This window comes from Pecten maximus, chromosome 7, assembly GCF_902652985.1.
Source record: "Pecten maximus chromosome 7, xPecMax1.1, whole genome shotgun sequence".
In the NCBI taxonomy this organism is placed as follows: Eukaryota; Metazoa; Mollusca; class Bivalvia; order Pectinida; family Pectinidae; genus Pecten; species Pecten maximus.
This window is the reverse complement of record NC_047021.1, coordinates 23,408,264-23,425,480: the sequence shown is the minus strand read 5'-3', so window position 1 is coordinate 23,425,480 and position 17,217 is coordinate 23,408,264. Positions and strand designations below refer to the sequence as shown.

At 37.4% G+C, this 17,217-nt stretch overlaps 1 protein-coding gene across 4 annotated transcripts in view; it reads right to left on the bottom strand.

Moving 5' to 3' along the window:
* Positions 1-2,492: 2,492 nt before the first annotated feature.
* LOC117330291 (5-aminolevulinate synthase, erythroid-specific, mitochondrial-like) overlaps positions 2,493-17,217 on the bottom strand; it is a 45,381-nt gene continuing 30,656 nt past the window's right edge. For all 4 annotated transcript variants that reach the window (XM_033888469.1, XM_033888472.1, XM_033888470.1 and 1 more), the window contains exons 5-13: positions 10,505-10,588; positions 9,597-9,863; positions 8,855-9,086; positions 8,357-8,541; positions 7,876-8,055; positions 7,425-7,589; positions 6,970-7,109; positions 6,379-6,507; positions 2,493-5,940 (exon numbers count right to left, since the gene is read on the bottom strand). In XM_033888469.1, the coding sequence (XP_033744360.1) occupies positions 5,599-5,940; positions 6,379-6,507; positions 6,970-7,109; positions 7,425-7,589; positions 7,876-8,055; positions 8,357-8,541; positions 8,855-9,086; positions 9,597-9,863; positions 10,505-10,588 (1,724 nt within the window). In that variant the 3' untranslated portion in view covers positions 2,493-5,598. The remainder of the gene's footprint in view (positions 5,941-6,378; positions 6,508-6,969; positions 7,110-7,424; positions 7,590-7,875; positions 8,056-8,356; positions 8,542-8,854; positions 9,087-9,596; positions 9,864-10,504; positions 10,589-17,217) is intronic.

The window sequence follows — 17,217 nt, the reverse complement described above, 5'->3', positions numbered from 1 at the left end:
TGGACTATTGCTGAATGTGTGGTAGTGTCCCTTTGGTATACTGGTAAAGTACTGGACTCTTGCGGAATGTGTGGTAGTGTCCCTTTGGTATACTGGTAAAGCACAGGACTATTGCTGAATGTGTGGTAGTGTCCCAAAGATGTACTGGTGAGACACTGGACTATTGCTGACCTCGTGGAAGTGTTCCTTTGATGTATTGGTGAGATATACAAATATTGCGATTGAGTGGAAATATTTCTTGGTGTACTGGCGAGACACTGGAATATTGCTGATATTATATGGAAATGTCCCTTGGGTGTACCAGCAACACACTGGATTTTGCTGAGTCTTTGGAAGTGTTGACCCTTTGGTGTACTTAGGAGACGTTCCAATATTATTGAACGTGTGTGGTAGTGTCCCTTTGATTAACTCGAGACAACTCATTGGAATAATTCATCACCTAGTTCATTTCTTAATGCTCTGTGGGGAAAAGTTTGCATCAAAATCACACAGACCTGAGTCTGGTGATCAATCTGTACAATATTACTTTTGCAAGATGATGCATATCTGCGCTAGCCAATTTAAGGCATCTGATTATGTTTCACTTCGTGGAGCGAAATGTAATCAGAAGCCTTGGCTAAGATGGATGATGCATTGTGACAAATATCTTTGAGCTGTATGCCATTCAGTCCTTTACTTGCATATATTTCATGCAGACTTTCGTGACATTTTAAGCACTCAAGTCTATGAAAATGATCATGGATAAGTTCCTCTTCCTTGCATGGTGTCAGCACTACTAGCTCATTGGAATTGTAAAATAATGACAAACAAACCTTTCTTCACCCTCATTATACATTTAACAATAATTTATCGAACAGGCCTACCTTGCTTTTTGCCATTTGGGTTCAAAGTAGTATATCCATAAGTTTTTTCGAGCTTTGTCATACGATATGGATCCCCTCGCAATTCAACATTGATCAAAATGCATCTGATAAATGTCACAAGATGTAAAAAAGCTAGTATATCTGATAATTGGTAGATCGAGAAGGTCAAAAATCTATTAATAGTAAGAGTGACCCCAAATTGGATCCCAGAATATTTAAATGCAAATTCATACAAGAGATCATGGTTGTAAGTGTATGAAGTTTCGGGATAAGGCATTCCAACACTTGAATACAGAAGATTAACTTATAAAATTATGAACAACATAGATATTCTAGACAAGGATATGCTATTTACATCTGTAGTTTCAAATAGAACTAGAGATAACTCTTGCAAATTGTTCAAGAAACAGAGTAGGACCTCCATTACACAGGGAAATTTTGCCAGGAGGGTAATTTACCATTAGAACGCCCTCCCCGTTCACGTGGTTTTAGCACACACTCTAAATTGTTCCAAGTCTTTGTTTAAACAGCCATTGGTGTACTGTTTCCTTCAAATTTTATCAAAGTTTTTTAAACTCTGTGCAAACTGTACATAGGAATGATCATGAAGAAGTGCCATATCATTACGAATAGCTAATATCGGTGTCGAAGACAAAGGTAATAAAGGTAATAATCCCCCAGGTTAAAATCCTAATTCGCAAACAAGAGGTCCTGTATCGCTTGTCTGGTTGGATTTGACCAAAAGTCGAATTATGTTCATGTTCAATTTGTTAATAGCTTTATTTGTTGATGTCAAACAATGCTATATATGGTTATGGGGAACAGATCTCAACTGTGTCAAAGATAAAACCTAGAAACTAAGTCCCGACTCCATTTACACAATATTAGATCAAATTTGCCCAATGGTGCTCCAGACTGAATTTCATCAAAATCCATTCAGGCATTCAGGACTAGTAGCCGTTTAAAGGATTTACCTCAATTTCCCCTATTGGGCCCCACCCCTCCAACCAAAGGGGAGCCACACCCTCCATTTATACAACATTTGATCCCCTTTGCCCAATAATGCTCCAGACCAAATATCATCAAAATCCATTCAGGCGTTCAGGACAGGTAGCGATTTATCAAAAAAAAAGATTTATTAAAAAGTTGACAGAGAGACGACTGATGTCGCACCACAACATAACCTCACCGGAACTTCAAGACTAACAAGAGATCCCAGAGGGATCTTGGAGCCTTCCATTGAATTACCTATATTGGCTCTATGTCAGACTGATCTTTTTGTTTTTCTGATCAAAAATCCAAATCCAAATGGCACAACTAGGGACCAAAGGGAACCTACACATGAAGTTTGAGGAATATCCCTCCAGTACTTGTCAAGAAATAGCGATAACAAACTTCAATTTTCAAAATCCAAGATGGCCGTCTGTTGGCCATTTATGTTTTTCTGATCAAAAATCAAAATCCATATATGGCACAACTAGGGACAAAGGGGAACCTTCATATTGAGTTTGAGGAAGATCCCTCCAGTACTCTAGTCAAGAGTGCATACCATTCATCGGTGCCTAACTTGCTCAATTCTTGTTAGATTGTGTTCAGCATTGTAGCAATCGACAAACAACAACAAATATATTTCATCTTGGTCATTTTATTTCTGACAAAATAAATTTGGATAAATATTGATATTTTTTCTTTGTGAATATTGTATTGCATCATTTTCCTGAATGTTGTATGTGTGAGTAAATAACACAATGCACCCCAGATCAAATTTAAATTAAAACTGATTAATTAGATATGTTATAGGCACCTTTAAAATGTTAATTACTGGATCTTTAATATATGTATACATATATGTACATTGTACTTGTATTACCCAGAAGGTCAAGACAAAACTTCCGACTAAGATTCAGGGTTATTACAGGACAATGATAAACCTTTTGTTGGTAATACTACTGAACAGAATACATATGGGTGTGTTTATTATATGCAGGGACTTATAGCTGGATATGGCTAGATGGAATTATTAAGGAACAAAATGACCAAGACAAACAGACCAAAATTGATAACCGTTCTTTCATTTAATCTTGAAATCATTTTAAAGTATTTCTTTAATTTAGATTTGTCTTACTAATGAAGAAACAAAATGCTGTGGAATAGATTGTTTTTTTCATCTTTATATTTCTAAAACTTTTCATTTTCATTGAAATTTTTGACAAAATTTTGACAAACATAAGGATGAATTAATGTGGTTTCATTAACAAAACAGCTGTCTTGGCAAACAAACCATGCCATCAATTAAGCATTATTAACATAACAAATAAACAACTATTTGCTGGAAATAAGTATATTTACTATATGATTAACATGAATTAGGAAGATTTACAACTCCTCAATAATGAAATGTTGTACTATATATACTTTTATCTTATAACTACTATTATTATATAAAGTACTGGGTAACCATAGTTAGTGATGGCAGAGAACTTATCTAGGTTAGAGGAAATACAGTGCCATTTAGTCCTAGTGAAGGCAGCCATCTTAATTAGGCAGACAGCAACACAGCCATCTTATTTAGGCCGACAGCGACACAGCCATCTTATTTAGGCCGACAGCGACACAGTACCATCAAGTCCTAGTGAAGGCAGCCATCTTAATTAGGCAGACAGCAACACAGCCATCTTTATTAGGCCGACAGCGACACGGCCGTCTTATTTAGGCCGACAGCAACACAGCCATCTTATTTAGGCCGACAGCAACACAGCCGTCTTACTTAGGCCAACAGCGACACAGTACCATCAAGTCCTAGTGAAGGCAGTGATCTTATCTACAGAACTTATCTACAGAAACAACGACACAGTTCTACTCCTAGTGGTGGCATCTTATCTCGCATTGCTTTACTGTCACCCATTTCTTAAAGTTTCCAATTATCAATTATATTGGGGACATTAAACTCTCACAGTATGTCGATCTTGATTTACTGAGATCAAACATATGTTGGCAAGCATTCAGATCAACATCTAATGAAGGTCATGTTGCAGGCTGGAACCTTGCATGATTTGACAAGCACCTTAACGACTACTTCAAAAACACAATATGATACACATAACCTACCGGAAAAGAAGACAATGAAATAAAATGATACCATTCCCATAGCCATGCAACTGTAAAATATGAATAACATCACTTCTGTTTAAAATATTGACTACAGTTTTAACACTAACATCTATTACCGGGTAACAAGTAACATCCCTAACACTTTAACAGGTATACATATGCTTACAAGTTCTCCGATAGTCAGATATAATTCTTCAGATCGTAACATGTATATAGACTTGTATCAGCATGCTATAAATATATCATCTCCTATAAACTTGTTTATAGATTGTGTCAGCATGCTATAAATATATCATCTCCTATAAACTGGTTTATAGATTGTATCAGCATGCTATAAATATATCATCTCCTATAAACTTGTTATGGATATTTCATAGAATTGTAACAGCATGCTATCTATATATTTCAAGGATATTAGCATATCAAATTTTTACAAAAGACATGTCATAACTATAAGCATCAAAGCAGATAATCTGTTTAAGTGAGTTTTAAAATAAATCTGACTTATAAAGCATAAAGAAGTATACATGAACACGTTTTTCTTTATACACTTGATGCACTTCTTCATTACTTCCATAATTGCAAGCTTGTAATAGATAATTGGTTAAAGTAAAATACCACAAAAAAAGCAGGAAGCATTATAACATATACCATATACCACATACTGAAGCTTTATATTCATAGCATGATGGCAGCCACTCGACACTACCGTGTCCTTTGACATTTTATGTAACAGCAAGGCTAAGTCATGGATGGGTTTGTCTGTAGCTGATATTCCTAAACATTCATGATAAGGTTCAAAGCGAAGCTCTAGTTCTCTTGAATATAGGAAAAGAATATTGTTCATTAAAATGGATTGATTCAAGTAAAACAACAAACCACTGAAAACTAATACAAAATAATACAGCTCTTTTAAAAATAGAAATCTGAAATATCACATGTAAAATAAACACCTAGTAAAAAATAATGTGTACACCTATCACAAGTTTGGATTCATCTTATCTTGGACTGACATCAATGTCTATGATGGACTAAGGTCCTGAAGTCTATGTTAGACTAAGATTGGCTAAGGTCCTGAAGTCTATGATAGACTAAGATTGGCTAAGGTCCTGAAGTCTATGATAGACTAAGATTGGCTAAGGTCCTGAAGTCTATGATAGACTAAGATTGGCTAAGGTCCTGAAGTCTATGATAGACTAAGATTGGCTAATTTGGAGATAAGATATGATTAAGAGTTACAATTAATCACTTCTATTTAATCAACATTTTCATTTTGCATTATTTTGCTAGAATATATGATTGCAAATCAAGAATATACAGTTGTTAAACATATATTCAGTATATACACAAAAGAGAGTGATAAAACTTAGCATATTGCCAGTCTAGCACCAATCAAGCAAATCAGATTAATAGTAAAATTGTGAGTGATGTCGGAGGTAGCCCTAGTAACCAGCAGTATTAGTCCAGTGATTAAAAGCTTATGACCCGATGTGTGTTCCTGTTCATTAAAATCATTTGATAATCTATGACCCTGCTGTTACATTAATATTCATCTGATGATTTATTCAGCAGAAAAATTATAAAGAAAGAGAAATTTCTTCTACATCCAAATTTGTGTTAAGTCTTATGCACAGGCCAGAGACACCTGCAGGGAGGCATAGGTACAGTTGGATCTGTTACAGATCTTCTCGCGTGCAGACAATGCTTCAAACTTCAGGGGTTTGCGACAGAACTCGCATTCATCAGGACATGCTTGAGTGAAGAGGTCAAGGCCATTATCCTCCCACACCTGGACAAGTGAGTCGACCAGGTTGTCGAGCATTTCCTGTGTATGGTGGGGAGTAGGAGCGATACGGAGGCGTTCCATACCCCGTTCTACAGTAGGGAAGTTGATGGCCTGGACATAGATGTTGTGTATGTTTAGGAGATCATTGGACAGCTTTGTACACAAGGCAGCATCTCCAACCTGTAAGGCACATCAAAAGTATTGTAGATACCAAATAAAACTCAAAAGTATTGTAGATACCAAATAAAACTCAAAAGTATTGTAGATACCAAATAAAACTCAAAAGTATTGTAGATACCAAATAAAACTGAAAAGTATTGTAGATACCAAATAAAACTCAAGAGTATTGTAGATACCAAATAAAACTCAAAAAGGTCATTTACCTACAAACTGTGACAGTATAGAAAAATATTGATGAGCTCTACAAACCCTGGATGAATTAGTAGTAGTCTAGTAGAAAAAACAATTACAATAAATTTGTTTTATTTGTAATATAATACTATAATTCAAATGATACGAAAAAACGGATTTATAAATTTGATTTATTGCCCAGAATAAAGAAGCTCATATTAAAATTCCTGGCAGGTAAGGTGGTTTTAAGCAGCTTGTTTTACATACATGGACAGGTATTATGTGACTGGGGCAATGTAAAGCTGGAATGCCCTTTTCCTTCAGTTTCTCTCGTAGATATTGCACTTTTTGTTGATGGACATGTCTCAGTTGTCTCCCTTCATCACTTCGGAGAATCTGAAATATTGAAGCAACACAACTTAATATAAACATTTAAACAGAAATATATCAGAGCTATGTTTAACAGGTTACATTTCATTTGTTCTAATTCTTCCTGAACATCGTAGGAACAACATGTGCACTTTTGAAAGCTAATACAGGCCTCTTTATATCCTATTTTTCTCCTATATATATTATCTGATTTTTTTTATGTTATTATTTTGCAGTTCAAAAACTGCATAATGTTTACACATTTTTTTTCTAATTTCAACACATGTTGCAAAGTAAAAATAACATCAACATGAAGTTTTTTTATCATGTAGCTAAACTATCAAATTACCAAAATGTAATTATCAAGTAGGATAAGTACAGAAATTGATCATGTAGCTGAACTGTTGTGATATCTTTAGAGTCCCTTTACAATATAGATTATCCTGCCTACAGCACTTAAAGACTGGAAACATGATCCACTGACATTACCTTGACTGATGCCAGGCTTCCAGCCAGGGTGGTGGGGGGCAGTGAGGTGGTGAAAATGAACCCTGAGGCATAACTCCGTATCATGTCTATTGTATTGGAAGATGCAGCGATATATCCCCCAACATTCCCGAAGGCTTTTCCTGTGTACAAAATACAACATATAAATCCTGTGGTATGGACATAATCTAAGACATACTTAAGAATCACAACATTTCTAAAGGCTTATCCTGTTTACAAAATAAAAGTCAAATTCTGTATTAATCTAAATATGACTGACGAATAAGATACACTAAATACCAGTAAAATTATTCACCAAAGTGTCCAGTCTAGGACAGATTTCCTAGATATAATTATGTTACTTGTCACCTCACTTCAAAGCAACTTTTATCTGGGCAAACTTTTCCTTTGACATAAACGTCCCTAGGAATACTCTATATGTTACAGGACATATGTACCTAGTGTACCAGAGACTATATCCAGCTTGTCCATACAGCCGTCTCGCTCAGCCACTCCAGCACCATGAGGTCCATACAAACCGACAGCATGCACCTCATCTACAAATGTTATAGCTCCATACTTGTGGGCCACATCACAAAGCTCAGACAGGGGACACACAGCACCTGTAGAAAGGAGATTATATATCATGCCAAAGGTGTTTTTATCAAAAAGATAAGTACAAAACAGACCCTAGCTGCAACCATAATTTGGGCTCAAAAGCACCAACGTATGTACCTTAGTTATAAGTCAAAATAAAATCCCAGGTTAATAAATTATTGATATTGTAAAAGCTTGTAGATAGATGCTTGCAAATATAAGTTAAATCCAACAGAATGTTTTGAATGGTATGACCAAACAAGTACAAACAAGTCTATATACAGTGTATAATCACAAACTTAAAATACTTACCATCCATGGAATGTACAGTTTCAAAGGCAACTAACTTGGGCACACATATATCCACTTGTTTGAGGAGATACTCCAGGTGCTCTGGATCATTGTGACGGAAAATATGTTTGGGTGCTCCACTATTCCTTATACCCTGAATCATGGAGGCATGGTTCCCAGCATCAGAGAATATATGGACACCTGCAAGTGAAATATCCAGTTTCAGTGGATGTGTAGAGAAAATCAACACAACCAAACATAAATTAACTTCAGATTCATCCTCCAATATTTTTTTTTCTTGTTGATTGTGTAAACCTGATCAGTATAATTTTTGAAGAAAAGGTATATTGTGTATACTCTTTTCCCTGAGTGCACAGTATACCGACACACTATAGGCCTTACCTGGTAGAGTTTTCCCTGAGTGCACAGTATACCGACACACTAGGCCTTACCTGGTAGAGTTTTCCCTGAGTGCACAGTATACTGACACACTAGGCCTTACCTGGTAGAGTTTTCCCTAGAGTGTACAAGGTCGAGTCATTAGCCACATAACAGGATGTAAAGACAAGTGCAGCTTCCTTTCGGTGGAGAGAGGCCAGCTCTACTTCAAGTTCTTCATGCAGAGGAGAATTTCCAGAGATGTTCCTTGTCCCACCAGCCCCAGCACCATACTGATTGACAGCATGTCTACAATAAATCAATATGATTGCTATACAGCCTGACTACATTAAGCACAACATGAAACAGATTCAGATTTGTACTGAACAACGCCCTCCCCATATCCCAGGACAACTACAGAACATCCCAGTGTAACCACTGCTGAGAGTCATTGCTATAAGTGAATGACAAGGTGCTGTACCCTAAACACTCAACAGCCTGTCTGACATTGAGATGCAGCTCATACCAAGGTAGTGCATCTTCTGTCCTAATGAACTGCATTTGTGACTTTGAGAGGTCAGCTCATGCCAATGCACTATATCCTTATTGACTTATCACTTACTCAACAGCCTTTGTGACCTTTGGATGCCAGCTCATGCCAAGATAGTCATTACTACACCAAACAGTAATGTCCTTCTTTTTCCCTGAGTGTTCTTCTGCGTATGGAAACTTCCTTCCTTTCCTCATCACATTTTTGAAGATACGATATGAATGGTCCCTCTTTTTCTTCTGGATTTCTTCCTCAAAGAAACTTTCATAGTTGAACAAAGGAATGGACTCTATTGGGTCCTCTCCTGCATCAGAAAAAGTTGCGTATACATTGCTTATTTTAAACCAGAACATGTGCATTATAGTAAGACCGACACTGGAGCGTAAAACCATAACACTGAAAAAGATATGATCAGCTAATATCTTCAGGTTCTGCAGTTGCTGAATTGATCCAAAGCGATAAGAACTATATCAAACAGAGATATGTAGGACAGCTGCCTTTCATTTTTATATAGCATACAAGTTATCCAAGCTTACAAGTCACCTACATCGTGCAAAGAAATTTCATAACAATGATAGTAGATAAATGATACGTTTCAAACAAATGAAAAAGAAGAGCAGCAACTCTCTGCAGGTTTTACATTGATTACGTCTGTTTGAGTAAACCTGTTCATGTCGCCAAAGTTGCCTATGATGATTTGTCAATATTGATCCACACAAAAAACCTTATTAGGAAATCCAAGTGTTAATTGTAATCTGTAGTGAGATCCTGTCCAGTTTACTCTAAAATGAATTTTTGTCATGCTAATACTGACCTTGAGTTCTATTCAAGGAGCGCTTCATTTCCTGTAAGGCTCTCTCTACATGCAGGCCAGATGGATAACTTGGAGGGTTGGAACCTGTTTTGGCTGGACTACATATATTTCTCTCCAAATAAACTGGCCTTGTTTCTTTAATTCCTTCCTTCTCAAAAAGACTCTGATTGGATGAAGGCAAGTCAGTGATATTGTCTGCCTCCGACATCACTTCTTCCTTTGTGGAGTCGATCACGTCGTCAACAGAATCTTTATCATGCAAGAAATCTATAACAACAACACAGAAATTTCTCCATAGATTTCCAACAACTTACAGTATATGCAAGTCTACTTTATATCATTTCACACTACAATATAAAACTTAGGCAGCGCAACACTTCAGATCTGGCTTCAAGTCTTAGAAAATCCTGCTTTAATACCTTTTGTTGATCTCCTTAGTACTTACTGCTGACACAATCATAGCAAATGTTAGTGTTGAATGAATAAAGACAGAATTATCTTTTCCATCCAAAAAATAGAAACACACCTGTGAGGTGCAAAAAAGATTTTGGTGTTCAATTATGTAAAACAACAAACATCTCAGAGGAATTAAACAGATACTGGTAAATGTTGAGATCAGAGTAAACAATCAGAGCAATTTATTTGTGTCTTGAAATTTGACGGGTGTCAAAAGAAATGTATACATTATAAGTACATGTATATCTATATTCCTCCTTTTTACAGTATACATGTAGAAGTCCCCCTTTTTACAGTATACATGTAGAAGTATCAGGAGAAGTACATGTTTAACCAGATTTTTGATCAGTTTCACATTAACAAAAATTACAACAAAGTACTGTTCTTCTAGTGATTTTTTTCTCTGCTAACTAAAGGAAACTGACTGAATTCACAGAGAAACAAAATATTACCTTTTTGCAGAATTGTGGAGATGTTGCCCTCGATGATCAAGTTGTTTTTAGCCATAAATGGACACCTGCTGGCTGGATTGGCCTCTGTAACAGAACACATGAGGTAATACAGGACCAGACAACACTGGAGGACAGCTTTTACCATTCACTGTATTTCCTGGCCATTTGGAGATATTGTCACCTTGTTGAAATTTGGAGGTTTTTTTTTTTTTGAGAAGCAAAAAAGTGTTATTCAGGGGAACATCGGTAAAAAAAGGTTGGTGCATATCATGTTTATACTAGAAATTACCAGATCTAAGATTTCAGGAATTTTGATAAATTCATCAGGAAAAATAATAACATGTAATTGAAAATAGGCATTTTATATATACTGTAACTATAGACAGAAAAAACACTGCCATTATAGCAAATACCAAGAAACTATGGTACTGGGTACTTGTCCGACAGAATAAATTAGAAGCATAAAATTTAACAACCGATGGACAATCAACATCCTTAGGTTTGGCAACTGATCACTGGATGTGATACCTATCCTAAAGTATATCCGTTAACTTGGTGACTGATCACTGGATGTGATACCTATCCTACAGTATATCTGTTAACTTGGTGACTGATCACTGGATGTGATACCTATCCTACAGTATATCTGTTAACTTGGTGACTGATCACTGGATGTGATACCTATCCTACAGTATATCTGTTAACAGGTTTGGTGACTGATCACTGGATGTGATACCTATCCTACAGTATATCCGTTAACAGGTTTGGTGACTGATCACTGGATGTGATACCTATCCTACAGTATATCTGTTAACAGGTTTGGTGACTGATCACTGGATGTGATACCTATCCTACAGTATATCTGTTAACTTGGTGACTGATCACTGGATGTGATACCTATCCTACAGTATATCTGTTAACTTGGTGACTGATCACTGGATGTGATACCTATCCTACAGTATATCTGTTAACAGGTTTGGTGACTGATCACTGGATGTGATACCTATCCTACAGTATATCTGTTAACAGGTTTGGTGACTGATCACGTGATGTGATACCTATCCTACAGTATATCTGCTTGGTGACTGATCACTGGATGTGATACCTATCCTACAGTATATCCGTTAACTTGGTGACTGATCACTGGATGTGATACCTATCCTACAGTATATCTGTTAACTTGGTGACTGATCACTGGATGTGATACCTATCCTACAGTATATCTGTTAACTTGGTGACTGATCACTGGATGTGATACCTATTCTACAGTATATCTGTTAACAGGTTTGGTGACTGATCACTGGATGTGATACCTATCCTACAGTATATCTGTTAACTTGGTAACTGATCACTGGATGTGATACCTATCCTACAGTATATCCGTTAACTTGGTGACTGATCACTGGATGTGATACCTATCCTACAGTATATCTGTTAACAGGTTTGGTGACTGATCACTGGATGTGATACCTATCCTACAGTATATCTGTTAACTTGGTGACTGATCACTGGATGTGATACCTATCCTACAGTATATCTGTTAACTTGGTGACTGATCACTGGATGTGATACCTATCCTACAGTATATCTGTTAACAGGTTTGGTGACTGATCACTGGATGTGATACCTATCCTACAGTATATCTGTTAACTTGGTGACTGATCACTGGATATGATACCTATCCTACAGTATATCCGTTAACTTGGTGACTGATCACTGGATGTGATACCTATCCTACAGTATATCTGTTAACTTGGTGACTGATCACTGGATGTGATACCTATCCTACAGTATATCTGTTAACAGGTTTGGTGACTGATCACTGGATGTGATACCTATCCTACAGTATATCTGTTAACTTGGTGACTGATCACTGGATGTGATACCTATCCTACAGTATATCCGTTAACTTGGTGACTGATCACTGGATATGATACCTATCCTACAGTATATCCGTTAACTTGGTGACTGATCACTGGATGTGATACCTATCCTACAGTATATCTGTTAACTTGGTAACTGATCACTGGATGTGATACCTATCCTACAGTATATCTGTTAACTTGGTAACTGATCACTGGATGTGATACCTATCCTACAGTATATCTGTTAACAGGTTTGGTGACTGATCACTGGATGTGATACCTATCCTACAGTATATCTGTTAACTTGGTGACTGATCACTGGATGTGATACCTATCCTACAGTATATCTGTTAACTTGGTGACTGATCACTGGATGTGATACCTATCCTACAGTATATCTGTTAACTTGGTGACTGATCACTGGATGTGATACCTATCCTACAGTATATCTGTTAAATTGGTGACTGATCACTGGATGTGATACCGATCCTACAGTATATCTGTTAACAGGTTTGGTGACTGATCACTGGATGTGATACCGATCCTACAGTATATCTGTTAACAGGTTTGGTGACTGATCACTGGATGTGATACCGATCCTACAGTATATCTGTTAACTTGGTGACTGATCACTGGATGTGATACCTATCCTACAGTATATCTGTTAACAGGTTTGGTGACTGATCACTGGATGTGATACCTATCCTACAGTATATCTGTTAACTTGGTGACTGATCACTGGATGTGATACCTATCCTACAGTATATCTGTTAACAGGTTTGGTGACTGATCACTGGATGTGATACCTATCCTACAGTATATCCGTTAACAGGTTTGGTGACTGATCACTGGATGTGATACCTATCCTACAGTATATCTGTTAACAGGTTTGGTGACTGATCACTGGATGTGATACCTATCCTACAGTATATCTGTTAACTTGGTGACTGATCACTGGATGTGATACCTATCCTACAGTATATCTGTTAACTTGGTGACTGATCACTGGATGTGATACCTATCCTACAGTATATCTGTTAACAGGTTTGGTGACTGATCACTGGATGTGATACCTATCCTACAGTATATCTGTTAACAGGTTTGGTGACTGATCACGTGATGTGATACCTATCCTACAGTATATCTGCTTGGTGACTGATCACTGGATGTGATACCTATCCTACAGTATATCCGTTAACTTGGTGACTGATCACTGGATGTGATACCTATCCTACAGTATATCTGTTAACTTGGTGACTGATCACTGGATGTGATACCTATCCTACAGTATATCTGTTAACTTGGTGACTGATCACTGGATGTGATACCTATTCTACAGTATATCTGTTAACAGGTTTGGTGACTGATCACTGGATGTGATACCTATCCTACAGTATATCTGTTAACTTGGTAACTGATCACTGGATGTGATACCTATCCTACAGTATATCCGTTAACTTGGTGACTGATCACTGGATGTGATACCTATCCTACAGTATATCTGTTAACAGGTTTGGTGACTGATCACTGGATGTGATACCTATCCTACAGTATATCTGTTAACTTGGTGACTGATCACTGGATGTGATACCTATCCTACAGTATATCTGTTAACTTGGTGACTGATCACTGGATGTGATACCTATCCTACAGTATATCTGTTAACTTGGTGACTGATCACTGGATGTGATACCTATCCTACAGTATATCTGTTAACTTGGTGACTGATCACTGGATGTGATACCTATCCTACAGTATATCTGTTAACAGGTTTGGTGACTGATCACTGGATGTGATACCTATCCTACAGTATATCTGTTAACTTGGTGACTGATCACTGGATGTGATACCTATCCTACAGTATATCCGTTAACTTGGTGACTGATCACTGGATGTGATACCTATCCTACAGTATATCTGTTAACTTGGTGACTGATCACTGGATGTGATACCTATCCTACAGTATATCTGTTAACAGGTTTGGTGACTGATCACTGGATGTGATACCTATCCTACAGTATATCTGTTAACTTGGTGACTGATCACTGGATGTGATACCTATCCTACAGTATATCTGTTAACTTGGTGACTGATCACTGGATATGATACCTATCCTACAGTATATCCGTTAACTTGGTGACTGATCACTGGATGTGATACCTATCCTACAGTATATCTGTTAACTTGGTAACTGATCACTGGATGTGATACCTATCCTACAGTATATCTGTTAACTTGGTAACTGATCACTGGATGTGATACCTATCCTACAGTATATCTGTTAACAGGTTTGGTGACTGATCACTGGATGTGATACCTATCCTACAGTATATCTGTTAACTTGGTGACTGATCACTGGATGTGATACCTATCCTACAGTATATCTGTTAACTTGGTGACTGATCACTGGATGTGATACCTATCCTACAGTATATCTGTTAACTTGGTGACTGATCACTGGATGTGATACCTATCCTACAGTATATCTGTTAAATTGGTGACTGATCACTGGATGTGATACCGATCCTACAGTATATCTGTTAACAGGTTTGGTGACTGATCACTGGATGTGATACCGATCCTACAGTATATCTGTTAACAGGTTTGGTGACTGATCACTGGATGTGATACCGATCCTACAGTATATCTGTTAACTTGGTGACTGATCACTGGATGTGATACCTATCCTACAGTATATCTGTTAACAGGTTTGGTGACTGATCACTGGATGTGATACCTATCCTACAGTATATCTGTTAACTTGGTGACTGATCACTGGATGTGATACCTATCCTACAGTATATCTGTTAACAGGTTTGGTGACTGATCACTGGATGTGATACCTATCCTACAGTATATCTGTTAACTTGGTAACTGATCACTGGATGTGATACCTATCCTACAGTATATCTGTTAACAGGTTTGGTGACTGATCACTGGATATGATACCTATCCTACAGTATATCCGTTAACTTGGTAACTGATCACTGGATGTGATACCTATCCTACAGTATATCTGTTAACTTGGTGACTGATCACTGGATGTGATACCTATCCTACAGTATATCTGTTAACAGGTTTGGTGACTGATCACGTGATGTGATACCTATCCTACAGTATATCTGTTAACTTGGTGACTGATCACTGGATGTGATACCTATCCTACAGTATATCTGTTAACTTGGTGACTGATCACTGGATGTGATACCTATCCTACAGTATATCTGTTAACTTGGTGACTGATCACTGGATATGATACCTATCCTACAGTATATCCGTTAACTTGGTGACTGATCACTGGATGTGATACCTATCCTACAGTATATCTGTTAACTTGGTGACTGATCACTGGATGTGATACCTATCCTACAGTATATCTGTTAACAGGTTTGGTGACTGATCACTGGATGTGATACCTATCCTACAGTATATCTGTTAACAGGTTTGGTGACTGATCACTGGATGTGATACCTATCCTACAGTATATCTGTTAACTTGGTGACTGATCACTGGATGTGATACCTATCCTACAGTATATCTGTTAACTTGGTGACTGATCACTGGATGTGATACCTATCCTACAGTATATCTGTTAACTTGGTGACTGATCACTGGATGTGATACCTATCCTACAGTATATCCGTTAACTTGGTGACTGATCACTGGATGTGATACCTATCCTACAGTATATCTGTTAACTTGGTGACTGATCACTGGATGTGATACCTATCCTACAGTATATCTGTTAACTTGGTGACTGATCACTGGATGTGATACCTATCCTACAGTATATCCGTTAACTTGGTGACTGATCACTGGATGTGATACCTATCCTACAGTATATCTGTTAACTTGGTGACTGATCACTGGATGTGATACCTATCCTACAGTATATCTGTGAACTTGGTGACTGATCACTGGATGTGATACCTATCCTACAGTATATCTGTTAACTTGGTGACTGATCACTGGATGTGATACCTATCCTACAGTATATCTGTTAACTTGGTGACTGATCACTGGATGTGATACCTATCCTACAGTATATCTGTTAACAGGTTTGGTGACTGATCACGTGATGTGATACCTATCCTACAGTATATCTGTTAACTTGGTGACTGATCACTGGATGTGATACCTATCCTAAAGTATATCCGTTAACTTGGTGACTGATCACTGGATGTGATACCTATCCTACAGTATATCTGTTAACAGGTTTGGTGACTGATCACTGGATGTGATACCTATCCTACAGTATATCTGTTAACTTGGTGACTGATCACTGGATGTGATACCTATCCTACAGTATATCTGTTAACTTGGTGACTGATCACTGGATGTGATACCTATCCTAAAGTATATCCGTTAACTTGGTGACTGATCACTGGATGTGATACCTATCCTAAAGTATATCCGTTAACTTGGTGACTGATCACTGGATGTGATACCTATCCTACAGTATATCTGTTAACAGGTTTGGTGACTGATCACTGGATGTGATACCTATCCTACAGTATATCTGTTAACTTGGTGACTGATCACTGGATGTGATACCTATCCTACAGTATATCTGTTAACAGGTTGGTGACTGATCACTGGATGTGATACCTATCCTACAGTATATCTGTTAACTTGGTGACTGATCACTGGATGTGATACCTATCCTACAGTATATCTGTTAACAGGTTTGGTGACTGATCACTGGATGTGATACCTATCCTACAGTATATCTGTTAACTTGGTGACTGATCACTGGATGTGATGCCTATCCTACAGTATGTCTGTTAACAGGTTTGGTGACTGATCACTGGATGTGATACCTATCCTAAAGTATATCCGTTAACTTGG